At 41.7% G+C, this 27890-nt stretch overlaps 2 protein-coding genes across 2 annotated transcripts; both read left to right on the forward strand.

Annotated features, from left to right (window-relative positions):
- Positions 1-2996: 2996 nt before the first annotated feature.
- On the forward strand, positions 2997-21557 carry LOC131911147 (transmembrane protein 184C-like). Its single transcript, XM_059263086.1, is given in 9 exon segments — positions 2997-3110; positions 3197-3394; positions 12042-12172; positions 12261-12297; positions 14089-14294; positions 15362-15436; positions 16179-16272; positions 18546-18658; positions 21308-21557. Coding segments are annotated over 9 exon segments (1164 nt in total). The 3' UTR covers positions 21504-21557.
- Positions 21558-21830: 273 nt separating this feature from the next.
- Positions 21831-23627, forward strand: LOC131911930 (transmembrane protein 184C-like). Its single transcript, XM_059264354.1, has 3 exons — positions 21831-21996; positions 22477-22596; positions 22982-23627. The coding sequence occupies exons 1-3, from the start codon at positions 21846-21848 to the stop codon at positions 23290-23292; spliced, it is 582 nt and encodes a 193-aa protein (XP_059120337.1). The 5' UTR covers positions 21831-21845; the 3' UTR covers positions 23293-23627.
- The last annotated feature ends 4263 nt before the right edge of the window (positions 23628-27890 follow it).

The following is a 27890-nucleotide window of genomic DNA, read 5'->3' on the forward strand; positions in this document are numbered from 1 at the left end:
TGTCAAACCCATGCATCTTCCTGTGCTGGTGGTCTAGGCTGCTGGTGCACTTGGGATCAAGAGTTCTACCTTTATGGTCTCTATCAATGAGGAGAAGCTCTGAGTCTCTACCAGGAATCTTCAACCCAGCGAGAATTCCAGCCACTCAGGCTTGCTGTATGCCCACCTTTAGGATTAGCAGTTTACAGTCACATGGTGCACTTCCTTATGGGACTTGTCTTGGTGTGGCCATCTTTTCCAGTCTCACACTTTATCTGCCTGGGTGGAGTGAGAGCCCTGAAGAGTACAGAGAGGCATCAGCAGAGGACTCTAAGAAGAAAGCACATCTCATCAGACTGCTTCCTTCTCCATAGTTCCTGGATTTTCTTGTTTGTACCCATGTTGGCTTATCTCATAGCCACGACCAAACAGAAGGAAGGAGCCCTTCCCCACAGCCTCTTATGGGTTATGTTGCTTATGATTTACTAGCATAATATGTCATGTGGAAGGAGGGTTCCCCCCACCCCGGAGCTGAGGACCGAACCCAGGGCCTTGAGCTTGCTAGGCAAGCTCTCTACCACTGAGCTAAATCCCCAACCCTGTTTTTTTTTTAAGATTTATTTATTATGTACACAGTAATCTGCCTGCATGTATGCCTGCACACCAGCAGAGGGCATCATATCTCATTATAGATGGTTGTAAGCCATCATGAGGGTTCTGGGATTGAATTCAGGACCTCTGGAAGAGCACCCAGTGCTCTTAACCTCTGAGCCATCTCTCTAGCCCTCTGGAATGAGTTTTAAAGGCCACAGGACATGGTTATTCCTTTCATAATAACCCTCCCTCCACAAGCAGGAAATCAGACTGATATACTACTGGTTAGCTGCAGGTGCATTTATGTATACACACATGTGTATACATACATGTGTGTCTGAAGTGTGTGCACATGTGTATGTGTGCAGGGCTCCTCAGCAGTATATCTGGCCTTCACCTGTCTGTACATGTGCTTAGTTCTTAGCTATTGCAAGGCAGATCTCAAGCTATTCCTTCTCCTATGAAAGGTGGATACTCATTGGGCCAGCCATTGATTGTACTTCATAGCCAATGAGATGTTACCATTCTTTCTCTGTACCACATGAGTTGCTATATTCTTCCATCTAGGGAGAAGAAAGAAAACTCTACTCATCCCCTTCCCTTTAACTGTGTCCCTCCTCTTATCCTGTATGCTATAAAAGAGTTGTCTTTAGACACTTCTCTTCTTGGCTGTGAGCCTAGCCTTTAATGGCTGAGCCATCTCTCCAGCCCCAGACACTTTCCAGTGAATGCACAAGGCACAAAGCCTGGATAATGATGCATTACATATACAGCTGAGTGCTGACAGAGGGGTGGAAGTGGAAGACTGTTTCCAAGTGACATCATTTTGAATGTCACTAGGTGTGTTAGACTGAACAATGAATCTCCAAAGATTTCTGCACATGTGACTATGTTATCTTTCAGGACAAAAAGGATTTTGCAGGTTGATTAGGAACCTCAAGATATGAAGCCAGGACATGGTTCCCAGGATAAAGACACTTGCCACCAAGCTTCAGTCTGATCCTTGGGACCCACATAGCAGAAGGAGAGACCCAATCTCCCCCCCCCCCAAGTTGTCCTCTGGCTTCCACCAATGCACTGTGGTACATGGACATAATACACACAAATAAAACAAACAAATAAATAAATAAAATGCCAGACGTGGTGGCACACACTTTTAATCTCAGCACTCGGGAGGCTGAGGCAGGCAGATCTCCATGAGCTCAAGGACAGTCTGGTCTATGTGGTGAGCTCCAGTATATCTAGGACCCACATAATGAGAACCTGTCTCAAAAATAAAAACAAAAGAGTGTAAGATGGAGGAATAAGTATCTCCTGTTGCTGGCTTCAAAGTTGGAGGAGACAGATCAATAGCAAGTGTCCTGCCCACATCATGAGCCCCCCAGAGACCACCAGGAGTCTGAGTTCATATACAAAAGCAAAGAGCCTTTATTGCAAGCTTGAGCTTGGACTCTCTGTCTGTTCCAACACAGCGGCTGGATCAGGAAAAGCCCTGAGCTCAGTTATGGCAGGGTTTTTAAAAAGTAAAGGATTGTGGGGGTAGGGGAATTCCAGATTCAGATGGGGTTTGAACTCCTGACTGGGTAGGAGTGGGGCACAGAAGTCTTGTCAAACAAGGATTGATACTGGCATTGCTGCAAGGAAATTAGCAACTGATATACAAGTGATGTAAGCTGTCCTTAATGTTCTGGAGCATCTAGTACTTGTTTGTCTCAATTCTGATTGGTCCCCCACAGGGTACAGTTTGTGGCTTTTCCTGGTTATTGTAATGGTGAGGCCTAGTCCCAGTATTGTTAGTCTGCAGCTTATTATGGCTGCACTCATGTTAAGTTAGACCTCTTCACAAGGAGTGTGTACATTCTCTGAAAACTTTGAACTGTCGGCAGCTGTTGTCCAGAAAGGAAGGAACAGGGTTCTGACAATGACTCCAGTGAACAAGAAGAGGAAATCTCCCCTAGAGCATCCAGAAAATAACACAGTGCTGTCAACCTCTTGTTTTCAGCCCTCTGAGACCCATTGCCCCAGATTCTGACTTCTGCAACAAAGAAATAAAATGAACAAACATTTAAGCCACTAAGTCAGTGGTTTTTATTATGACAGCAGAAAAAATTACAAGCAAGCAAGATACCGTGTCCCTCAAGTCTTTCTTCCTGGGGACAACTCTGAGAATGTGGGAGCACTGAAAGCTCTGACTGATTTTTATCCTGACCTAGAGATGGTTCCAGGAAATGACCAAGTTGGAAAGGAAAACACAAGCCAGTGTTCCCCTCTTTTCCTCTTTTTCCAGGAGAGGAACATGGGAAGTACACAGCAGAACATATACTATACAATATATTAGTTGTTTCTCCATGACTGCAGCAAAATCCTGATGCAGAAAGACTTACCATGAAAAAAGCTTTTGGCTCACAGTTTCTGAGGGTTCCATGGCTGCCGGACTCCATGAACTCGGGAAGAACATCAAGAAGCAGAGGGAGGAGACACAAACTGAGAAGAAGTGTAACCTTCAAGGCATGTCCCCAAGCACCCTACTTCTGCCAGCCAGGTTCTACTTCCAAAAGTTCCACAGCTTCCCACAGTAGCACTGCCAATAAGGGAAGTGCTTATTCACTCACATTTCCTATAGAAAGAAGAACAAGTAGACTCAAAGAGAAAGCCTGTCTCAAAAACCAAGAAGAAGGAGGAAGAAGAGGAAGAGGAGGAGGAGGAAGAGGAGGAGGAGGAGGAAGAGAAGGAGGAAGAGGAAGAGAAGAAGGAGGAGGAAGAGGAGGAGGAGGAGTCAACTCCAACCCTTATCTACAGAGGGAAGATGTTACATAAACAGGTATTGTTTGCACTAGCTAAGCCTGGTGGACTCCATTCACAGCACGGAACACACAGAGCACTCACTTCCAAATGCAGGACACATGTGCACACACTCATGTGACGTAAATGAGACCCATTCAGGATGTATGCTTATGTGTTTACTTACACAAGGGCACTCAGCAGCCCAACATATGTGAGAAAAGTAAAGGCAAAACTTTCCACCTCCAAAGGGCATTCTCCTCATAGTTGAAGACAAAACTCACTCTTCACATTAGCACAAAACCCTCCCTCTAATCTTTTGTGAGAGCCAAAGTCACATTTCAGTTTTTGTTTTGTTTTGTTTTGTTTTGTTGCTTGGTTGGTTTTTGAGACAGTGTTTCTTTGTGTAGTTTTTTTGGTGCCTGTCCTGGATCTCACTCTGTAGACCAGGCTGCCCTTGAACTCACAGAGATCTGCCTGGCTCTGCCTCCTGAGTGCTGGGATTAAATTCCCCTAAACAAGTTTGGTTGACCTAACTGCACTGGATGTGCTTGATCATGTGGGCAAGAGGCATGCAGACAGGAAGTGCATCAGGATGTATGCTTGCCCTGATTGGACATAGGCAAGAGGTACACAGGGAGGAAGTAGTATGCCAAGCTATATGCTTGCCACTGACTGGACCTGATGGGAAATACTGTGGCCTTATGGGTTTGTCTTTTTAAGCCTCTGCAAAATGTGACTCCGGGCCATTTTCTGGAAATCCAGGAATGGACCTGGCCAGAGTCCATTGTCCTAGTCAGTGTCTAATTAAAGCTTGCTTCAAATTTGGCTCAAAATTGTGGTAGTGGTCTTATTCTCCTCCGGCAGGATTAACATCTCCCCTTGCTTGTACAAGTCAAAGATTTCTTTGGGGGTCACCGTGTAATGCACAAATAACATTTCATTTTTATTTAAAATCATAAAAATTTTCAGTATAACTTTTTCATTTCTCATGTTTTTTTTATAATATACGGAATCATCATCCTTGCCACAAAAACTTTTCCTCTCAACTTTTCTAGGTAACACAATTTCTGCTAAGTTAATAGGATTTTTCCCAAATCAGATGTGATGGCTCAAATCTGCAATTCCAGCCCTTGGGAGGCTAATGCAGGAGAATTACAACGCTTGGGACCAGCCTGAGATACAGAATGAGACCCTGTCTCAAGACACACACACAGGGTCAGGGGTTTCATTTTCATTTCTTTTAGCTTGCACCTTGATGCTTGACAAGTGTCACTTAAATTGGTCTGAAAACAAAACGCTGGTGGAAATAAATAAGAGCTGGGCTGTAGTTAGTGCTCAGTCGGTAAAGCAGTTGTCCAGCACACGTGAAGCACCAGGTGCAATCCCAGCACTGCATGAACTGCCCTTGGAACTGCGGCCCTGTAACCCCAGGACTTGGGAGATAGAGAAGGATCAGAAGTTCAAGGATCTTGGATATGTAGCAAGTTTGAGGTCAGCCTGGGATACAAGAGAGCCAGAAAGAGAGAGAGAGAGGAGGGAAGGGGAGAGGAGAGGACAGGAGCAGAAAGGAAGGGAAGGAAGGAAGAAGGCTGGAAAGCCGTCTAGAGAGTACTAATTTTTACACGAGGTAATTTATTACTACAGTAGGTTGTTTACACCTTCACAGTATCCCATCCTCAGCTAATCACCTTCATTACAGAAATCTACCGGGCAGGAGAAGGCACTTTGTCAGTTTTGTTGTGAGGAAACTAGAGAAGCCGATAGTCATGGATCCAGTATCTCTAGTAGCACACCTTGAGGTTAAGGGCAAGGGAAATTCAAATATTCATTTAAATATTTATCTCAGAGGTTTAACCAAGGAACAAACAAAACCCAGGGTAAAAGTGCGTGTGCCGGGGAAGTGAACCAGAGGAAAAACTGGAAAAGTAAAGCTTGTAAAGCATAGGAAGCCATCAGAAACTGTTCAGATAAGTTCTGCGAATGTGGGGATGGTGTCTGGAATGAAGAAATCAAGACCAAGGAGAAGCATAAATCCAGGTCAGAAACACAGGCGACTGACCTAGGATTACAGCTCCCAGTGTGTGTGCCGACAGAACACAGGCTGCTGGAGCTCACAGAAGTGTCTGAGATACTTTAATCTGTATCTTAAATTTTGGAAAACAGATACAGCTGTCACAGAATACACAAATGTCTACAATTAAACTGTGTGGGCATGCATACTTTTTCCTTCCTTTTTCTTCTGAGGGCTGAAATACCTAAGAAATAGAATAGTTAGGTATCTTTGCTATCACTGCTGGGTGTAATTACACACCTCTAATCCCAGCACTTGGATGGCAGAGGCAGGCAGATCTCTGAGTTCAAGGCCAGCCTGGTCTACAGAGCAAGCTCTAGGACAGCTAGGGCTATATACAGACTCTCTCTCTCTCTCTCTCTCTCTCTCTCTCTCTCTCTCTCTCTCTCTCTCTCTCTCTCTCTGTGTGTGTGTGTGTGTGTGTGTGTGTATATGTGTGTGTGTGTGTTTCTATTTCTCTCTCTCTCTAGTATAATATTATATTAATGTAATATTATATATATAATATTTCTTTGCTGAGGATATGGGGGGATCAGAACTTCTACATTAGAAACATGCTAGGCAAGGGCAAAGATGCAGCTACTCAGGCGAGAATTAGAAGATTTCACGGGAAACCAGAGTAGAACAAAAGCAAGGGGCCAGGGCCTCCAGCCTCTATGTACCGAGTGACACAGCTGAGGCCTTTATTCTCAGCCCTGGCTTTACAGGCCCTTGTTCTCTCTCTCTCTGAATTCATCACAGAGCCCTGTAAAGTCAGCAGATCTTGCTTTAAAATCAGTGACTATCAACTGTGGGGCATGGTGGCACACACTTTTAATCCTAGCCCTGAGGAAGCAGAAACAGGTGGGTGTCTGTGAGTTCCAGGACAGTCTGGACTACACAGAGAGACTGTCAGGAATGAAAGGGAAAAATAAAGAAAAGGAAGGAAGGAAGAGAAGAAGGAAGGGAGGGAGGGAGGGAGGAAAGAGGGAGAGAGGGAGGGAGGGAGGGAAGGAAGGAAGGGCGAGGGAAAGAAGGAAGGAAGAAGGAAGGAAGGACATCTTCAAAATAAAGCAGAGCCTTTATGAGTGAACATATTTAAATGAAAAACTCACTATTTCTGATTTCTCTGTTGCTGTCTAGATGTTTCATCAAAAATGAATTCCAGCTCAAAAACACATGCAGAGTCACGTCTGCATCTGACACCTTTGTCTCTTCATTGCCTTGGTTTTTAATAATGGCTCTTAATAATTCAAGAATTTTAGCTTTTTCTGAGAAACTCACAGTCTAAGAAAAACAGACAAACATTTAATGGCGGTAACAAAACATGAAGGATGGTGCTAGAGCATTTGAGACAGCTTTCAGAAATTATGTTAAAAATGGTCTTCCAGGAGAAAGAACGGGGAAGATGACTGCAGGCAGCAATGAGTGTGTGTGGCTGAACATACAGAAACAGCCCCTGCTAGACTGTCATTTCCAAGAAGTAAATAGTAATGACATTTGGTTACAGAGCAAGAGTTTCTCTTATTTTCTGAACTTTAACAATACACAAGGTATTCACTAAAGATTAGGAATTCCACCTAACCAGGTGTTTTAGTTTCGACCACACAAAATTTGTAGTGCCCCTTTAAGGAAAAGTTGCAAAATAGAGATCATGGAGGAATAGGGGAAAAGACTGTGGAAGTCAGTCTCCAGGCACTGGGTCACAGTGTGACAAGAATACACTATTCCATCTGTATCTCTGGGAGACTTGGGGCCACAGCATTTTGCCCACGTGGCCAAAAGGCAGAATTTCCCTGGTTGCAGATGATGACAAACCAAATATTTAAACATCAAGCAGACTCCAAGGTCAGAGAAAACAGCTAATGTTTGGGCAAATCAATCACTTGAAACTTCTCATCTGTGAAACAGAAAACTGCCTGTCTCTCGGTACTTTTGTGCAGATCAACTCATATTGTTGCTACATGACCACACATGTTCAGTAACCAAGCAAGAGGCTTAGTCATCCCTTATGTCCTATATAATCCCTGAGCTGCATGGTGGTGTAATTTACACAGTGTGATCACACAGTCTATGTGCACGCATGGCAGAGCTCCTAAGGCCAAATGTTCACGTGCAGGGGCATCCATAAAAAGCAGGTCACAGACTCCTCCCCTCTTCTTCTCCTTCTTCCTCTCTCTCCATGCATAACCTTCCATAGGCCTAAAGCACATTCCCCTCTGTTCCTTCTCCTAATAAACTCCTACAGTGGGTTGTAGCTAGAGTTTTCCTGCTTGCCCACAGTCAGGACAAATCTCTCTCACCCGCCAGTCCCACAGCCTCTCAGACACGACCAAGTAAACACAGAGACTTATATTGGTTACAAACTGTATGACCGTGGCAGGCTTCTTGCTAACTGTTCTTACAGCTTAAATTAATCCATTTCCATTAATCTATACCTTGCCACATGGCTCGTGGCTTACCAGCATCTTCACATGCTGTTTGTCATCGTGGTGGCTGGCAGTGTCTCTCTGACTCAGCCTTCCACTTCCCAGCTTTATTCTCCTCCTTGTCCCACCTACACTTCCTGCCTAGCCAATGGCCAATCAGTGTTTTATTTATTGACTAATTAGCAACACACTTGACAAACAGACCATCCCACAGCAGTGGGTTTTGTCATACCTCCTGGCTTTTCTCTCACAGTAAACAGTGCCACTTAATGAATAATACAGCACCACATAAAACTAACACTTGTAGGTAAAGAATGTAGGATAGTGTTGATGACGATATAGGCCATATATATTCACAAGTCTAATTGAGACACAGATGTTTGCTTGCTCCCTTGATTTAGAGAGACCGTACGATCCCGTTTGCCATTTGTTTGCTCTGCAAACCTATACAACTAAAAGCTTTGAGTGCACAGAATGTGGTGTCAGAATTCCAACTTTTTGAATTCTAAATGAGTAGGACTTTTTAACACACGTTCCAAATGTGAACATTTCATATTGGCAGTTACTTCCAAATAAGCTATTTTTTAGAATGATTCTTCTACTTGGTTCAGAAGTTATGCAGAGAAATCCCTCCTTAGGGCTCTAAACTTTAGCAACTGACTGAAATCTAAGCAAAGGTTTCCTATTCTGTGTTTTTCCAGCCAGTTTCTAATTCCATCCCTAAAGACAACCAGGGAGCCTTCTCAGAAAACAAGCCTGTCTCAAGTTCCGCTCTGTCCCACACTAAGGCTTTCCTTTAGATGGAACAAAGTCTGAGTAATACAGCACGTGTTTCTGAAACGTCCCCAGTCCCTACAGCTTCCGGAATCCTCCTCAGGATCCACTAAGACCAGCCAAGTTAGCGAAGCCAACAGTCCTCCACTACCCTCCTCGGCATCCCTCCCACCACACCCTTCGGTAACCTTGGTTACAGTCACGCCCTCCTCCGTAGCTGCCCAATCATAAAGGTCTGAGGTCTGACTTCACAGAAAACAGCTAAAGAAGTGAAAGTGCCAAAATCTTGATTTGGTTCATTTTCTTGGCTGTTCAGTGCTTTTTCACTGATGAAAATGGCCTGTGCGTGCAATAGGAAAAACTGGAGGCGATGGATCCGACCCCTGGTCATACTCATTTATGTTGTAAGCATGCTGATCTTTGTTACCTTTGGTGTTTCGAAGTTTCACCAACAGGAGAAGGTAAGAGAGTCCAGCACCTCTACCCTTTCTTAGTCTGTTTAACAGAATCCCTTTGTCAGCCTTTAATGCTTGGGGGTCAGAAAAACATTTCATCTCTGAACATTAAACAGACCCGTCTGATCTCACTTTGCCGCTACAAGTGGAGGTGGAACCGGGTGGAGAAAAATAGTTAATGTTGCTGCTTAGAATGCTTCGCCGGTACCCATCAGTTCCCAGAAAACTACTCTTGAAATCATATCTGCTGTGCAGATATAGGGCTTGACCAGATCAGATAAACTACCTTGAAAGCTACGTTCTGGATTTTATAAGCTTTTAGCCTGCTTCCTGGAACGAAAGGATTCCCGTTAGTTGGACTTTGCTAATTGTTTTTACGTTTGAAGTTCCATCTTTTATTTGTTTCTTTAATGAGATAAAGTCTCATGTAGACCGGCTGTTTTGGGACTTGCTTTGTAGCCTAGGATGGTCCTCCAACGTCCACATTCTCAGTGCTTCTGTTTATTCAACGCTGGGGATGGAACCCAGGGCTTTCTTCATTTGAGGCAAGCAAGCATTCTACCAACTGAGTTATGCTGGCGACTTGAAGTTACTCCTCAGTCAAAGCAAAAGTTTTACAAAAGTTCCTCGTGTATTTGTTTCTTTTTTTTTTTTATGTATTTGTTGTTGGTGTATTCATGGGATGGCCCACTTGTGGAGGTCAGAGGACGGACCAGTTGGGGGAGTTGTTCTTTCCTTCAGCATGAGTGCTGAGTGAGGACTGAGCTCAAGAGATCAGTGCAGTGTTGGAGGCAAGCCCCTTACCTGACTCATCTCTCCGGCAGCCTTTTGTTACTTGTTGATGTCACAACATGACATCATGTTGTGACATTACTAAAGTATTACAAGCTGAATACCTAACATATCCGTAATATATGTATAAAATGAACTTAGAATTATTAATAATAACCAGAAAGTACTTTATTATTTTAGAAGAGTTATGACATACCATGCACATGACCCCCCGCTTTTGAGTGTGGAAAATATTTTAGTTAAATAATGTGTCCAAACGTGTCTGGAGGGTTATTTTGTTCACTAAACTTTTGTTGGCTTTTCTTATTATAGTTCATATAGTTATTTAAGACTCTTATGATATGACATTAAGTATTTCTCATTTGTTCAGTTTTTTGTTATTTAAAATATGTCCACCTAAATTTAGGTATAGCAATCATAATATAAATATAAATATAATTTCCTCACTTAGTGTTCCTTGGAGTACTTAATTCACTTAGTATTCTCTTAGCTGTGAGCTTCAAGCGTAGTTTGAAAGTGCCATGAACCTTTAAGACCAATTCTAATCTGCAGTGTAAACTGCTAACACCCCAAGTTGAGTCCCTCAAGTTCTGACAGGGATGTTTAATGGAGGACGTGCGGGTGAGCCTGTCAAATAATGCACTTGGATATGCAAGTCTGGACCTCAGAACAGTTTCAACTGCAGGTACACGTCTTGTTTAATCTACTCTCTGCCATAATAAAGGCCGTAAACTGGGCTGTGGAAGACGGCCCAGCAGGTGGAGCAATAACCAGGAAACCCGACCGACCACCTGAGTTCCCTCTCTGTAACCCACCTGAATGGCATCTATGGCAAGATGGGAGGTGGACACAGAATTGCCTGGAAGCTTGCCAGCCAGCTAGCCTCCACTGTGCAGCACAGCAGCAGAAACAAGAGACCCTGGTTCCTAAGTTGGAAGGAGAGCTGACTTTCCAGAGCTGACCTCTGACCTCCACACATGCACACCTGCACTCACACACACAGAAGCACATGTGTATACCATGAACTGAGTGCCTTCAAGAGGAATTTGTTTTGTCACAGTCTTGAAAATGATTTTGGAGTCAGATATCCTGGGGGCCAGAAGGTTGCTGTCTAGGGAGGGTACTCTCAGGTTGCAGATGGCCACACTCTTACTGAATCCTCAGGTGGTTGAACGATCTCATTTTGAGATTGCCAGCCCTATGAGACTATGACCTCATTTCACCTAAGTCTCCATCAGCTTTATCTCCAAATATGGCTGTTTGCATTAGGGGTTAAGTTCCGACCTCTGAAAGGGGAACACACCTAGGTACTAATGGTCAGACTTTAGACAGTGTCTGCAGTTAAAGAATGCTTGAGATCAAGGACACAGAGAAGGAACAGCAAAGACCTGGCACCGACATTTCCCAGGAATTCACAAGGAACCAATGAAGTGAATGCCTGGGAGGAGGGTTTCAAGGGGACATTCTGAATACTGTCCACTCTTGCCAACCTGCCTGTCACTCTTCACAAGTAGAAAGGTCAGTGGGAGCTTAGTGATCACTGAAGCTGGAAGGACCAAACCCAGAACAGAATTGTTGAAGTACGAATGTGTGGTGGAAACTTAGAATCCGGAGAATATATGAGTTTTGAAGATTTTGACTCCGAAGGAGCCTGAGAAATGATAGCACAATAGGTGGAGGGGACTGAGAAGTTTAAAGGAAGGTTTTGTTTTTGTGTTCAAGGTTAGAGGCTTAACTGGAGCATTTCCTCAAGATAGCTCATAAACAGCAAACAAGAATCAGATACAGAAAGCAAATAACACACTAGGAATGGGCAAAATATCATGTAAATGTTCTTTTTTTTTTTTTTTTTTTTGAGGAAGAGGAGGAGGAGGGTTCTTTTGTCAGGCTGTCCTGGAGCTCACAGAGACCTTCTGCCTCCCAAGTTACTGGGACTAAAGGTGTGTGCTACCACACTCTGTAACACCCTCTTCTGACCTCAGCAGGTACCCACACTCACACATGCACATATTCACACAGACACATACATAGAATTTACTAAAAAGTAAATCTTTTTTTAATTGCTACTAATTATTTGGGAAATACAAAGCAGTATTAGTAATCTAATGAAATTTAAGACAAAAATATTGATCTTTATAGTTTTAATATCAGAATCTAAACCAATGTGTTCTTTTGTTTTTCAAGGTTGGAATACACACTAAAGCATGGTTTATTGCTGGTATCTTCATGCTGGTGACGGTACAAGTGTCCTTCTGGGGGATTCTGCAACACTTGGTGCATTTCACACAACCCAAACTTCAAAAACCTATTATGAGGTCAAATCTTAATGTATTTGCTATTACTACTATTGACTGACTTAAATCATAAACATATTAAGTGTTTTTTATGTTTTACTTTCTGTAGGATTCTTTGGATGGTCCCAGTATACAGTTTATGTAGTGTAAGTATGTTTCATTGTATTGCATTAAGAATTCTTGGGCTGGAGAGATGGCTCATTGGTAAAGAGTACTTTGCTCTTCTAGAGGACCCAGGTTCAATTCCCAGCACCCACATGGCAGCTCACAACTATAATTCCAGTCCCAGGGAACCCAATTTCTGATCTCTGTAGGCACTAGGCATGAACATAGCACATATGCATACATGTAGGCAAAATACTCATGCACATAAAATAATAAAGTAAATAAATCTTTTTAAAAAGTCTTTTATGACACCTTTTTTTCTGGTTTTTTGAAACAGGATTTTTCCATGTAGCCCTGGCTGTCCTGGAACTCATACTGTAGACCAGGCTGGCCTCATACTCAGAGACCCACGTGCCTCTGTCTCCCCAGTGAGTGCTGGGATCAAAGGCGAGCGCCACTACCGCCTTGCTTCTCTTCTGACACTTAACTATGCTTACTAAAGAATGCTTAATAGCCAGGCAGCGGTGGCACATGCCTTTAATCCCAGCACTCGGGAGGCAAAGCCAGGCAGATCTCTGTGAGTTCGAGGCCAGCCTGGTCTACAGAGCAAGATCCAGGACAGGCACCAAAACTACACAGAGAAAGCCTGTCTCAAAAAAACCAAAAAAAAATGCTTAATAAAGTAATAAACACAAAATATTGACTTTTAAAAAGAGATTGATAGTGAAATTTTTCATGGTTTTTTGTGTGTTTTTGTTTTTGTTTTAGGTTTTTTTGTTTTGTTTTGTTTTGTTTTTTTTTTTGAGACAGGGTTTCTCTGTGTAGCCCTGGCTGTCCTGGAACTAACCCTGGAGACCAGGCTGGACTCAAACTCAGAGATCCTCCTGCCTCTGCCACCTGAGTGCTAGGCTCAAAGGTATGCACTACCGCAACCCAGATTTTTCTTTCTTTATGTTTTTACTTATTATTTGTTTTTATATTTTTGAGACAGGGTCTCACTATGTAGTTCTGGCTGTCCTGGAACTCACTATGTAGAGCAGGTTGGGCCCGAACTCACAGAGAGCCCCCTGCCTCTGTCTCCCAAGTGCTGGGATTAAAGCCATGCACCACTGCAACTGGCCAAGTTCACTTATTTTAGTGTTGGTAAGGAAGATATTATAATGAAAAATGCAGATATTTCAAATATTTTTAATATGTAGCTGTTTTCCTTGCTCGCTTGCTTAAAGCCACAAGAGAATACTTTCCACTCCAGGAATCAAAATGTGCTGATGCTCAGTTCCCTTATATAAAATGGTTAGCATCAGCATAGTGTGTCCCCCTGTCCTTATGGTCAGCTCTAGATGGTTTATGACACCTGATAGAATATCAGTGCCATAGACAGGTAAGAGGACCTCCATGAGTTTGAGGCCAGAGTGCAGACCTGGGGTCAGGGGCTGTTACAAATATTTCTGCTCCAGGGTTGGCTGAACCCATAGATGTAGACTCTCATAAGGATGCTGATTGTTCACTATCATGCTTTTTAGTTACTAAGTCTTTTATTTGTACCCCACCCCACCCCAAGAAAGAAAATAAAAGGAAAAATCACTTTCCACAGTAGACACAACTAAAGAAAATGGCTTTAGCCAGATGTGGTGTTGCATCCCTTTAATCCCATCACTCAGGTGGAACTCTTAAGTTGGAGGCCAGCCTGGTCTACATAGTGAGTTCCAGAACACCCAGGTTACATAGACCCTATCTGGGAAAAAAAAAAGAAAAGAAAAAAGAAACAAATGCCTTCAGTTGCATTTTCTGAATCAGTAGCATTTCTCTTTAACATCTGTGCTTTTCCACAGTGGTTGGCCTTAAAATTCCCCAAAGTTGGAATATATGCCGATACCTGTAGAGACTGATATGAAGCTTACACCATTTATAACTTTATGATCTTCCTTACAAATAATTTAATAATTCGGATCCCGAATATAATGTTATACCTGAAAGCAAAGGATCAGCAACAGCATCCCATTCCACTCTGCTGGTGTCCACCATTGGCAATGGGAGAGTAAGTGTGTTTGGTTTTAACGGGCCTCTGTGTGGGTCTGAAATATCAGTCAGCTCTCTGCAAGGGGTGGGGACAGTAGGTAGAGCCCTTACACTATGTAGCACGTAATACAGTTTGAAAGATAATAAAATACATTTTTACAATGTACATGTTGAGAAGTTTTTTTTATTTATTTTTACATTGCTTACCCCAATAGAAAAGTTCATCAATGTAATGAGGGAGAAAACCTTAGAAAATGTTTAATCAGCATCATTTATACAGTTGGGAATTGGAGCCTAAATGATCATGCACGTGATCACGCAGCTAATTGTCTTGTACTTGTCTCCCTGCTGAGACAAAGTCACTGACAAAAGCAACTTAGGAACACAGTTGAGGGTACAGTCCCTTATGGTGGGAAAGGCACGTGGCAGGTGCATGACGTCATACTGCATCTGCTGTCAGGAAGCAGAGAGGAAAGCCGGAACTCCGCTCACTGCCTCGTGTGCAGTCCAGGGCCCCAGCCTGAGGATGGCCACCCACCCTCAGGGTGGTTTGCCTTGTCCCAGGAAATCTTTCTGTAAACACATTCACCAGGAAGCTGCATCCTAAATGTCAATGCTTTATACACATGCATGTGCACAAGCTCACTGTTCATTTGTGCCTCCGTTTTTCTCCTGTGTTAGTTAGAGCCATCACTATCAATTCTATCAGCAAAGTTCCTGAGACAATCAGTTATTTGACTCACAGACTCAGGTCATTTGGTCCTGTTGATTTGCAGTGTATCATGGCAAGAGTGGGAAACAGGAAAAGACCAAGGTCCCAGCACCTTCTTCTGTTCCTTCTGTTCTGGGTTGCACTATAGTGGAGCTGAAGGGAGGCTTTAGGAGATAAAGTTATTAAATATTTTCAAAATGGTCTTCAGATTTCCATGTTGCCACCACATTCTTACCCTACTATCATTTAGGAGAACGAAATTGGCAGGATTCAATATAATTAGTGTCAGCTGTCAGCGTGATTTTAATTTGGAGGCTTTGCCATGTTCTGATGCCACTGAATAGTTGAGATGTTATGTTCTCTTTCTTCTGCAGAACGCTGCTCTTTCGATGCAAATTGGGAGTCCTGCAGTACACTGTGATCAGACTAATTACCACTCTTACAGCATTGTAAGTATGGCCTTCCCTTAGCTTTTTTTCTTTTATCTTCATGATACATGACTGGGAATATAGCTCAGTTGATAAGAGTGTTTGCCTTGTATGCACAAAGCCCTGGGTTAATTCTCAACAAGACAGAAAACAAGTGTAGTGATTCATGGCAAATAATCCTAGCACTTGAAGGTAGAGGCAGAAGAATTGAGAGTTTAATGCCAGACTAGGCCCTATCTTAAAAACTAATCTCTATTCTTAAATGGAAAAAACAAATAGAAAAACAATGTTGATTAATAGTGTAAATACGTATATAAAAGCTGGATTCCATTACAATGAACAATGCAAAGGATTGCCACGATTTTCACATTCTTTGAGAGCAGACTGTACAACACATCAGAAAAACCAAAATTAGGCTTACTAAAGTAAACAGACTTACTGAAGTAAACAGACTTTACTAAAGTAAACAGACTCTAAATTTTAAGTGTTGCTACCACTACACCTTAAGAATGTGTTCAGGGCTGGAGAGCACTCAGTGGAGCATTCAGTGTTAACAGCACTTGGTACTCTAGCAGAGGTTTAGTAAAATCTAGTTCCAGAGTATCCAGTGCCCTTTTCTGGTCTCCAAGGGCATTGCATGCACATTCTGCACAGGTATACATGCAGGTAAAACATTCATATGCATAAAATAAGTCTCTAAAGTGTACATATTAAGATAAGGTTTACTTGGTCAGTCATAAAGTTTATTTTTGCCATTTTTAAGGATATGTGAAATGGTTGGTGTCTACAATGAAGGGAAATTTGGTTTCTCCAATGCAAGGACTTACTTGGTTATAATAAATAATTTGTCAGAAGTGGTAAGTAAATCATCATTCTTCTTAATTGTACTAAATTTGTTTCTATTGCTAAATATTATCAGGCACTATTTCTTGAGGAAAAATTACCTTTTAATTTGTACATGGAACTTGAAACAGCTTTAATGTATACCTTTATACAATGTAGAAGTACAGTAATATGTTCATGAATGATTTGGTGACTTACATGCAGAGCTAGTTGCTCTTGTGACCCCACAGCCTTGTGGGGATAAGCATGATGTGCCTTCTAAATAAACAAAACATAATGCAATAGACCTATTCATTAAGAGGGAAAAGTCTAATTGGCATGAGAGGAGAGAGTTTAAATAAAAATGGAAGAGTTCACCAGGTGGTGGTGGCTCACACCTTAATTGGGAGGCAGAGGCTGGCAGATCTCTTAGTTCGAGGCCAACTGGTCTACATACAGATTGAGTTCCAGCATAGCCATGGCTACACAGAGAAACCCTGTCTCAAAAAACCAAATAAATAAGCAAACAAAACAGCAAAAATTTAAATCTCTGATCTATATTTAAAATTAAAGGAAAATTAAAAATGACTTTTTTAAAAAAAAATGAGTGCTGTTCTAGGAACTGAAAGGCTCTCTTAAGCTGAAGTGTATTTCATCTAAAGTCTTTGGATAGTGCTTTTTACAGTACAGTAACAAACACTTCTAATACATAAATTATTAGAAGTTTATGATGGAGCCGAGCATGGCATTGCATGCCTTTAATCCCAGAATTTGGGAGGCAGAGGCAGGCAGATCTCTGAGTTTGAGGCCAGCCTGATCTACAAAGTGAGTTTCAGGACAGCCAGGGCTACACAGAGAAACCCTTTCTCAAAACACCAAAAAAAAAAAAAAAAAAGAAAAAAAAAAAAAAGAAAGGAAAGAAGGAAGGAAGGAAGGAAGTCTATAATGGAAATAAATGGTGTGTATCTCCAGAGCTTTCTCTCATGCTCATCTCCATGACCAGCAGTCTTTTTTCTGGGAATGTACTCTAAAGAAATGGTAGAAGTGTTCTTGCCTTCTGGGATGTAATGCCCATTATAAGAAAGGACTGGAAACACTCTAAACCCGGTGGACATAGTTTGGTCTTCCCATTGGCATTTAGACAGATACTAAAAGTAAAACTTATGAAACATACACAAAAGTTAGCTACTTTCAGTTGAAAAAGATATTGAGGAACAAAATTTCATTTTAGTTCATGACAGATGTTAGAAAATTGGGTTATGACTGTGGAATGTGCCTGGAGTGTTTGCCTATCACACAGCCCTGGGTCAGATCCCAGCATGAGGGTCACAGTTCCTATGTACAGAGAAACGGCTCAGTGTTAAGAGTCTGTTTTTAATGGTACTAGAGCTAGAACCCAGGGCCCGGGAGTGTGTGACATGCACCCTGGGTGGTCCTGCTCCAGTGCAAGGGTCTGAGCTTGGTTCTTGCTTTACTGCTCTCATATCCTGAAGTATTTTAAATGAGCATAAAGTATCTCCTGGTTTTATTGGGGAAAGTAAGCTTCCAGAAATGCTTCTTGCTGTTGAAATGCTGGTTGGTTATTATAACTGACTCTAAAGATGTGGGCACTTATTTTAAGAAGTAAGGCCAGCTGGACTTACACACTGCTCTCAAGGAAATTGGTTTGTGTGATGTAGATTTCATGATCACAGTTTTGCTGAAACTGTACTTATTTAACGTGTTGCCTTATAAACTGTGTGTGTTGTGTAAATGTTACACGAGAGACTAGCTAATAATAATAATCAAGTTTTTATAAAAGTGGTGGTAATTTGTGTTGCCTTTTTTTTGACTGAAGGAAACCTTTCGTTCATATCATTTGTTTATTGCTTTGAGTTCCAGTATGTGAACACTTAGAAACATATTCAGGAAAAATGTTACATACCTCTCTTGAGAAATCTCACATATATGCATCTTCAGCAACATATTAAAAGCACTAGCCGGGTGGCGGTGGTGCACGCCTTTAATCCCAGCACTCAGGTAGCCTGGGCTACCAAGTGAGTTCCAGGAAAGGAGCAAAGCTACACAGACAAAGCCTGTCTCGAAAAACCAAAAAAAAAAAAAAAAAAAGCACTAAAACGTCAGTAGACTCTGATTTTGGCCTTAAGGAAAGGTTCTGTCACTGTCTTCCTCACAACCTTCTGTAATTTCAGATCCAAGTGGTTCTAATGGCCTCTTTTAGTATCTGCAGATATTGCACATGTATCATATACATACATGCAGGCAAAATGCATGTATGCAGAATGTTGAATGTTGCTTTTGTTTCTAGATTGCCATATGCTGCCTCCTGCTGCTTTACAACATGCTGAAGGAAGAGCTCAGCCCTATAAAACCCGTTGGCAAATTTCTTTGTGTCAAACTGGTAGCCTTTGTCTTGTTTTGGTAAGTACTGCTTGCTCTTAAATATTCTCATTTTATAAATGCCAATAAAACTGTTGGTTAAGGAAGTTTTTTAAATAATGTGAATACAATGCCAGGCTCAGTGGTGCCTGTCTGTAATCCCAGCTCTTGGAAGACTGAGGCAGGACTACCATTCAGGGCCAACCTGAACTAGGAAGATGCCTTTGGGGCTGGAGAGAGGCTCAGCAGTTAAGAGAGTGTGCTGCATATCCAGAGGACCGCAGTTTGGTTCCCAGCACCCATGTCTGGCGGCTCACAACCTCATGTAACTCTAGCTCCAAGGGGTCTGAAGTCCTCTTCTGGCCTCTGTGAGCATATGCACATACTTGCAGTCAGACACACACAAGGACATCTTTTTAAAAAGCCATCCCTTCAGCTTTTGTAAGATTTACAAAAACAGGGATGGTGAGATGGCTCAGCAGACAAGAGCGCTTTGCTGCTCTTGCTCAGGACCCAACGCTAACAAGATTAGTGGCTCACAACCTTCTGTAACTTCAGATCCAGGTGGTTCTAATGCCCTCTTCTAGTATCTGCAGGTACTGCACATGCATCATATACATACATGCAGGCAAAACGCATGCACATTAAAATAAATATTAAATAGTTTTAAAAAGATAAAAAAACAAATAATCTTAGTCATGTATGGTGGTACATACCTGTAATCCCAGTATTCAGGGCGAGGCAAGAGAATCTCACATTGTGAGTTTGAGGACAGCCTGCTCTATAAAGCAAGTTGTGGAGCAGCCTATGCCACATTGTGTTATCTTGTATCTGAACAATCAAAGAAGTAGTCAGATGGCCACTGTGACATTTAAAAGATGAAGATAATTTGAGATAGCCTAAATATCTTGATGCTGGGTGTGGTGGTGTGTACCTTTAATCCCAGCACTCCCCGGGGAGGCAGAAGCAGGTGACTCTCTATGAGTTCAAGGCTAGCAGGGTCTACATAGCAAGTTTGAGGCCAGTCAGCTACATAGTGAGACCCTGTCTCAAAATGAATAAATTACCTAAAATCTGTCATAAATAAAACAATATCAACTGGGGAGAAAATATTTAATGACAGGGAAATGTTTATCAGTGAGTGTCCTTTAAAACACAAGGTAGGGCTGGAGATCCATCAGAGTGTCTGCCTGGTGTATCTACTGCCCTACTGTCTGTCCTCAATGTCACAAAGCAAACAGCAAACTAGTCATGTTGTTAGGACAGGATAGGTACTAAGAGTTATAGAAACAGTCAGATCCAGTTTAGCAGTTCAGTAGGGCAAAGGAGAAGGAATTCATGAAATTGCACTGCCAGAAGTAATCATTAGCAGTTGAAGGCATACATCATATGCTATAGAGACTTCTGGGACTCGATGGTATTATAATGCAGATATGCTGTGGGCTGGCAGGCTAGCTTTCTGGGGAAAGGCACTTGCTATGCATGCCTAATGAACTTAGTTTACTCCCCAGGACCCCTGTATAGGTAGAAGTAGAGAACCAACTCCACAAACCTGTCCTCTGGCACCCTGCCACACCAATCATAAGAAGTAAGCCTTAAAAAGGAAGATAAAACAAAACTGAAATTAATAGGGCCAGTGAAATGGATCAGCAGGAAAAGATGCTTGCCATCACCAACCTGACAGTTGGAGTTCCATCAAAGAGCCCACGAGGTAGATGGAAAGAAATGACTCCTGCAGGTTGTCCTCTGACCTCCACACACACACAACATGTTACATGTGTGCGCACACACACACAGCCAGCAATAAATATTATTTTTTTATCCTAGTCATTATCCAGGCATGGTGGCACATACCTTTAATCTCAGCATTTGGGAGGCAGAGGCTGCCAGATCTCTGAGTTCAAGCACAGGTTGGTCAGCATAACAAGTCCTAGGACAACGAGGGTTCCATTGGTAGACCCTGTACCTAAATGAATGAATGAATAATACAATCAAATTCTAGTCATGAATACACATGTAAATACACTTGAGTATCAGCCTTTACTTACAAGCTGTTAGAACTTAGAATCTAATTGTTTGTACATAGTTTCAAAGCAAAAATGATATATGAGCCAAATGATGAAGTTCTGACAATACATAATGAAATTCATCTTATGAAACTAGTAGAATAAATTTGTAATGCTGGGTGAGTATATTTAATATAAGCAGAACTTGTTTTGAAATATGCCCTGAAGGCAGAACAGTGGGAAGCCCTGGGGTACATTGAGGACTTCACTGTTTTTAGGTGCACATTTTAATCTCTTTGTGTATATGATATGTATGTGTTTATTGTGTGAGTAGCGACATGTCCACGCCATGTGTGCATGTGGAAATGAGGACAGCTTTGGGTATCGGTCCTCGCCTTTCATTTGAGATGGGGTCTCTTAACTGTTACTCTGCACACATCAGGATCACCAGCCTGCAGTTTTCCCAGGGTTCTCTTAACCCACCTCTCAGCTCACTGCAGGAGCACAGGGTTTACAGATGTGCACCACCATGCCAGCCTTCCCTGGCTTCTGTGACTTTAACTCAGGTCCTCACACTTGTGCAGCAAGTGCTTTATACACCGAGCCCCCTCCCGAGCCCCTAATTCCATAAACAGTTGGTCATTTCATGATCTAGATTTGACATTTACCTTTTCTTGACATACAGGCAAGCAGGCCTTATAGCACTGTTGGTGAAGGTTGGCGTTATTTCTGAAAAGCGTACCTGGGAATGGCAGAGTGCGGAAGCTGTGACCACGGGCCTGCAAGTAAGTAGTGCTGTCAGTGAACTCAAGAGGTTTTACTGTTTAAGCTGTTTGACACAGTGTTGCCCCAAATATCCAAACAGTGAGCAAGACTGTTAGCTTGCTCTATGGTGAGGAGTGGGAGCCCTAGAGAAATGGCCCATAGGTCCTGATTGGTAATGGTTTTATTCCTGGTCTACATATATCTGCATGTTTCCTTTCAGTCCTTGGGGAACAGATTAAGAAATACTTGACTGAGGGAGGGCAAAAGAGATGTAAACCTTGGTTTTGTCATGTTTTGAAGTGGAAAAAATGTTGAAATATGAATATAATCTGGATTATATTTTAAAAGTTGACACCCTATATAACTTTGAAAATGTTAGCATTTTGAAAAACTAGATTTAAAGCCAAAGATGATAAATATTTTTGTGGCTGTTGTAGGATTTTATAATATGCCTGGAAATGCTTCTCGTGGCCATTGCCCATTACCATGTATTCTCCTACAAACCCTACGTGCAAGAGGCAGAGGAAGGCTCTTGCTTTGGCTGTTTCCTGGCCATGTGGGATGTATCCGATGTCAGAGATGATATTTCACAACAAGTAAGACGCCTGGGTAAGTAACAGCTGTTTAACTTCTGTTAGTGTGAGTGTGTATATGGGGAGGGGGAGCGTCTGCATGTGCAGGAAAGGTCAGAGGTGAACCTCGGGTGTGGCCCCTCAGGAGCTGTTCAGTTTGGGTTTTGGAACAGGGTCTCTCACTGTCCTGAGGCTCACAGATTGAGCTAGGATCGCTGTCCAGAGGGCCCCAGGGATCCAACTCTGTCTCACTAGCACAGGACTGCAAGCATGCCCAGCTTTGGACCTCTGCTGAGGACTGAACTCAGGTCCTCATTTTTGTGTGGCAAGCACTTTGCAGATTGAGGTATCACCCCAACCCAAAGACATAAGATTTACTCTAGTAATTTAAGAAATAAGAACATACCTAAAGCAGTACCATGATACAGGCTCTTCAAATTTGGGGAGGACAAAGAGCAGAACTATTTTTAGAATGGTAAAAATAACTTTTGGCTAATAAATTTATATTGTCTTAAAGGGAGAACAATGAGAGGGCATCAGAAAAAAAAATGTCTTCCTGAAGACCCGGAGCATACCGAACACACAGGTCTGTTCAGTGATGATGTTCCCTCATCATCACAAGATGCAGTTTCTGCAGGTTCAAAGCCATCCTCATACCTGGGCCAATATCAGGCCTTTGCACACTCAAATACTTCACAGAATGCAGCCGCTGCATCCAAGTCATGTGTAGACATTGTGATTGATATCCCAGAAGAACAGGAACCTCCTGATAAAGGCCAACATCAAGACTTATAAGACACAGATACTTCACAGGATGCACTTTCTGAGGCCAAGCTATGTGAAGATGTAATGATTAATATCCCAGAAGAGCAGAAGGAGCCCCCTGACTAATAAATTTATATATTATTTTAAAGGGAGAACAATGAAATGTTATCCAGAAAAAAAAAGTTTTCCTGAAGACTCGGAACATTCTGAACACACAAGTTTGCTTTCCTGATCATCACAAGATGCAGTATCTGCAGGTTCAAAGCCATCCTCACTTGCCCCAGGACCAGTATCAGGGCTTTGGACACACGATACTTCACAGAATGCAGCTGCTGCATCCAAGTCATGTGAAGACATTGTGATGGATGTCCCAGAAGAGCAGGAACCTTCTGATACAGCCCAATATCAAGACTTGGAAGACACAGTTCCTTCACAGGATACGCTTTCTGAGGCCAAGCTATGTGAAGATGTCATTATTGATATCCCAGAAAAGCAGAAGGAACCCCCAACCCATCAATGGACTCTTAAAGCTACCATAATCCTCTTTGTGTGTAGGCTCAAGATCTGAACAGTTCAAAATGTTGGAAAAATTCAAAGACAGGCAAAAAACAGATATAACTACTATATATAATAAACATACATATAATGCCAATACACACATGTTAATATATATATTCGTGTGTTTTGTATATCACAAATAACATTTAAATTTCCTAGGATTTGGCTTTCTTAAACTGTTAGGTTATCATATATTCAAACAGTAAATAACAACTTCAGCTGAACTCTCTTGCATTTCTCAAGAGGATGGACATTTGAAAAAAAAATCATTGCTTCTTGCCACTGCATGAATGTAATGATCTGGACTGAAAATGTAAATACAAAATTAAGATAAATTTAATTTAATTTAATCATCATGTGCCATTTAAGTTTACATGATTATAGTTCAACTACATGTCTTTCAATAAATGCCATACCATTTTCTGAAACTCTTACGTATCTTACTCTTTTACTCTTTTTTGTTGTTTGTTTTATTTTTGAGATAGGGTTTCTTTGTATATCCCCTGGCTGTCCTGGAATTACCTCTGTAGACCAGGCTGGCCTTGACTCACAGAGAGCAGCCTGCCTGTGCCATCAGAGTAAAAGCATGCACCACCACCAACCTGGCTGTGTCTTACTCTTTAAACATAAATTCTTAATGTTTTAACAAAAATTGCTTGATTAGAAGTCTATATTTTTTTTTAATTTTTGAGCTAGACTTAGTGGTGTGCACCTATAAACCCAGCACTCAGGAAGCAGAGGCAGGTGGGACTTGGGGAGTTCCCGGCCAGTCTGGTCTAGGCCAAAAACAAAAACAAAACACTGGTCAAAGAAACAGAAGATGAAGCTAAATGGAATGATACCCTGTGACTCAGAATAAAGCTTATCAGAATGTCCACACTACCAACAGGAACATATAGATCCAATGTAACTGCCATCAGAATCCTAGTGGCATATTTCAGGCAAAGAACAGTCCTAAAATTCATATAGAAATATTTTTTAAAAGGCCAGACCACTTCTGAGGAAAATTGGACACATGGCATTTCCTGATTTGAAATATAAACTGGGTGTCATGGTTCATGGCCCTGTCATCCCAGCATAGGATGTTTGAGATTATCCTGAGCAACACAATACACACACATACCCCATGTCTTTTTTTTTAAGAAACTTTTTATTCATTTTACATACCAACCACAGATCGCCCTCTCTCCCTCCTCCCGCTCTGCCCCCTAGCTTTTCCCTCCCACCCCCATTCCCTCCTCCAAAAGGGTAAGGGCTCTCAAGGGGAGTCAGCAAAGCCTGGTACATTCAGTTAAGACAGGACCAGGCCCCTCCCCCCTGCATCAAGGCTGAGCAAGGCATCCCACCATAGGGAATGGACTCCAGAAAGCCAGCTCATGCACCAGGGATAGATCTTGATCCCACTGCCAGGGGCCCCTCAAACAGACCATGCTACATAACTGTCTCCTGTATGCAGAGGGCCGAGTCCAGTCCCATGCAGGTTCCACAGCTGGCCAGACATTTCTTACAGTGCTGTTATTGCATAAAAGTATCTGATTGTCTAGACAGATCTCATGTAGTGAAAGCATAGAATTAAATTTTAAAAATCTTTGCTAGTTTTAGGTATACAGTAGTACCTTGGGTTGATTTCATTTTTATTTCCTTAATAGATTGAAAGGTGGCATACCATGTGATTTAGCTTTCAATTCTATTGTTTTGTTCCAATATGCCAAATTGTGAATTACTTCCTGCTGATAGTTTCTTATTTTCAGTCTCAAATAGTTTCTCTAAACATAAACCTTTGGTTTTCTCTCATACCATAGTAGTTACTTTCTTTTACTCCAAGGGTAAAATATATATACCTGTCTTTTGAAAATTAGCAAACATGTCTTCTCATGGAAATTCTAATCTTGACTTAATAACCTGTGAAATCTTAAACAAGTTATTTAATGTCTCCAAACCTTGATTTTCAAATCTATAAGATAAGAAACAAAATAATGTATACCTCTTAGGGATAGAGTGACAATTAAATTAAAAATACATACAGATTTTTTTCATTTTTATTTTATTTTTTTCTATTATCAGCTTGATAGAGTACAAATTCTTATACTAATAGTGAAATGTTTCACTGAGGCTTGCCCAGTGATTGAGTAAAGCCAAAACTTATTATAAGCCACAGTCATCCTAGGGTCCCCCCTGCTATATAGCCTCCCTGCGTCTGTGGGTTGCAGTCTGATTGTTCTTTGCTTGATATCTAGTATCCACTTATGAGTGAGTACATACCATGTTTGTCCTTCTGGGTTTGGGCTACCTCACTCAGGATGATATTTTCTAGTTCCATCTATTTGCCTGCAAATTTCATGCTGTCATTGTTTCTCTCTGCTGAGTAGTACTCCATTATGTATATGTACCATATTTTCTTAATCCATTATTCAGTTGAAGGGCATCTAGGTTGTTTCCAGGTTCTGGCTATTACAAATAGTGCTGCTATGAACATAGTTGAGCATGTATCTTTGTGGTATGATTGAGCATTCCTTGGGTATATGCCCAAGAGTGGTATGGCTGGGTCTTGAGGTAGATCGATTCCCAGTTTTCTAAGAAACCACCATACTGATTTCCACAGTGGCTGTACAAGTTTGCATTCCCACCAACAGTGGAGGAGTGTTCCCTTTGCTCCACATCCTCTCCAACACTGACTGTCATTAGTATTTTTGATCTTAGCCATTCTGACGGGTGTAAAGTGATATCTCAGAGTTGTTTTGATTTGCATTTCTCTGATGATTAAGGATGTTGAGCATTTCTTTCAATGTCTTTCAGCCATTTGAGATTCTTCTTTTGAGAATTCTCTGTTTAGCTCTTTAGCCCATTTTTTAACTGGAGTGTTCAGTATTTTGATGTCTAGTTTCTTGAGTTCTTTATATACTTTGGAGATCAGTCCTCTGTCAGTCGTGGGGTTGGTGAAGGTCTTTTCCCATTCTGTAGGCTGTCTTTTTGTCTTATTGACCGTGTCTTTTGCCCTACAAAAGCTTCTCAGTTTCAAGAGGTCCCATTTATTAACTGTTGTGCACAGTGTCTGTGCTGCTGGTGTTATATTTAGGAAGTGATCTCCTGTGCCAATGCGTTCAAGGGTACTTCCTACTTTCTCTTCTATCAAGTGCAGTGTAACTGGATTTATGTTGAGGTCTTTGATCCATTTGGACTTGAGTTTTTGCATGGTGACACATATGGATCTATTTGTAAACTTTTACATATTGATATCCAGTTATGCCAGCACCATTTGTTGAAGATACTTTCTTTTTTCCATTGTATAGTTTTGGCTTCTTTGTCGAAAATCAATACCCCATGTCTTAAGAAAAAATTGTTACAAAGCTACAATGGTCAACAGGGTGGTGGGCTGGAGAGTTTGCTCAGTGGTCAAGAACACTGGCTGCTCTCCCACAGGACCCAGGATTGATTTCTAGCACCAACATGGTAACTTGAAACCATCTGTAACTGTAGTTCTGGGAAATTTAGTGCCCTCTTCTGACCAGCTCACGCACAGGCATGCACACTGGTGCACAGGCATGTATACAGGCCAAACACCCAAACACATAAATAAAAATGTTTAAAGGAAAAAAAGTATGACGCTAACAAAAACCAGACAAGTAGAACAAAATGGAAAGTCAGAATAATTGCTGACAAGAGCACCTAGTGGGCACACTAAGAAAAAATAGCTTCCAACCAGGGATTGTCGCAAGAAGTCTGGATTCCACATCCCAGAGAATGAAATTAAACCCTTATTTTACACCAGGCACCAAAATCGACTCACTGTGCAAGGCACACAAATGTGAGACCTGTAACAAAACTAAGGGAAGCCCCTGAACCATTGGCTTTGCCAGTGACTTTCAGAACACCACACCAGAAGGTACCATGCAAGCTTCCAAAGTCCTACCCAGCTATGGCAGAACCACGTCGACAACCCGCATGCCATGACGACCCTAAGGCGCAACAGCAGCATGCACACCTTGGCGGTAACCAACAGCCTAACTGGACTGAAGATCTGCTTGACAAGAGGAAACCTGCCTGGGACTGGAAACCTGGCTAACGACTTAGTGCCAGTGATTACTGTAGGAGAATCTACAACCACTAATTTACTTAAACCAGCATAATCCCTAACAACAACCCATAAACATCTGTCCTTATACCCACAGATAAGTGTAGTTTTTATCCCTCATCAAGGAAACTGCTTGGCCTGTAGGATTATGTGGCATACCTGTAATATGCTTTATATTGTAATAAGCAAAAAAAAAAAATTTCATTTTACCAGAGACATATGCTGGAGCATTGTCAGTTTTAATTTGTGCAGGTATACCTATGATGACCATAACTTCTATCAAATGTGTGATTACAGAATCAGCTTTTTCAGAACTCAGAGCAGTTGCCCATTGAAATCCTGAGTAAGTATCAATGATGTAGTGTACATATTTCAATTTTCCAAATCTTGTATAATATTAGAGAGAGCAGCCTTAAAATTATACAACCCAGGGGCTCAGGAGAGAGAACTACTAATGGCGAGGACTATTTTTGAGAAATAGAATCTCAACACACTGAGCTCTTTAGTCCACTTGCTTTAATTTCTCTGGCATAACA

The sequence above is a fragment of the Peromyscus eremicus genome, chromosome 5, assembly GCF_949786415.1.
Source record: "Peromyscus eremicus chromosome 5, PerEre_H2_v1, whole genome shotgun sequence".
Taxonomy (NCBI): domain Eukaryota; kingdom Metazoa; phylum Chordata; class Mammalia; order Rodentia; family Cricetidae; genus Peromyscus; species Peromyscus eremicus.

Excerpts from the sequence above, each read along its gene's own strand:
- LOC131911930 (XM_059264354.1), top strand. The coding sequence starts at position 21,846 with ATGCTTCTCGTGGCCATTGCCCATTACCATGTATTCTCCTACAAACCC. Across the intron at positions 21,997-22,476 it reads ACAACAAGTAAGACGCCTGG|GGAGAACAATGAGAGGGCAT; the intron begins GTAAGTAACAGC and ends ATTGTCTTAAAG. Across the intron at positions 22,597-22,981 it reads ACAAGATGCAGTTTCTGCAG|GTTCAAAGCCATCCTCACTT; the intron begins GTTCAAAGCCAT and ends CAGTATCTGCAG.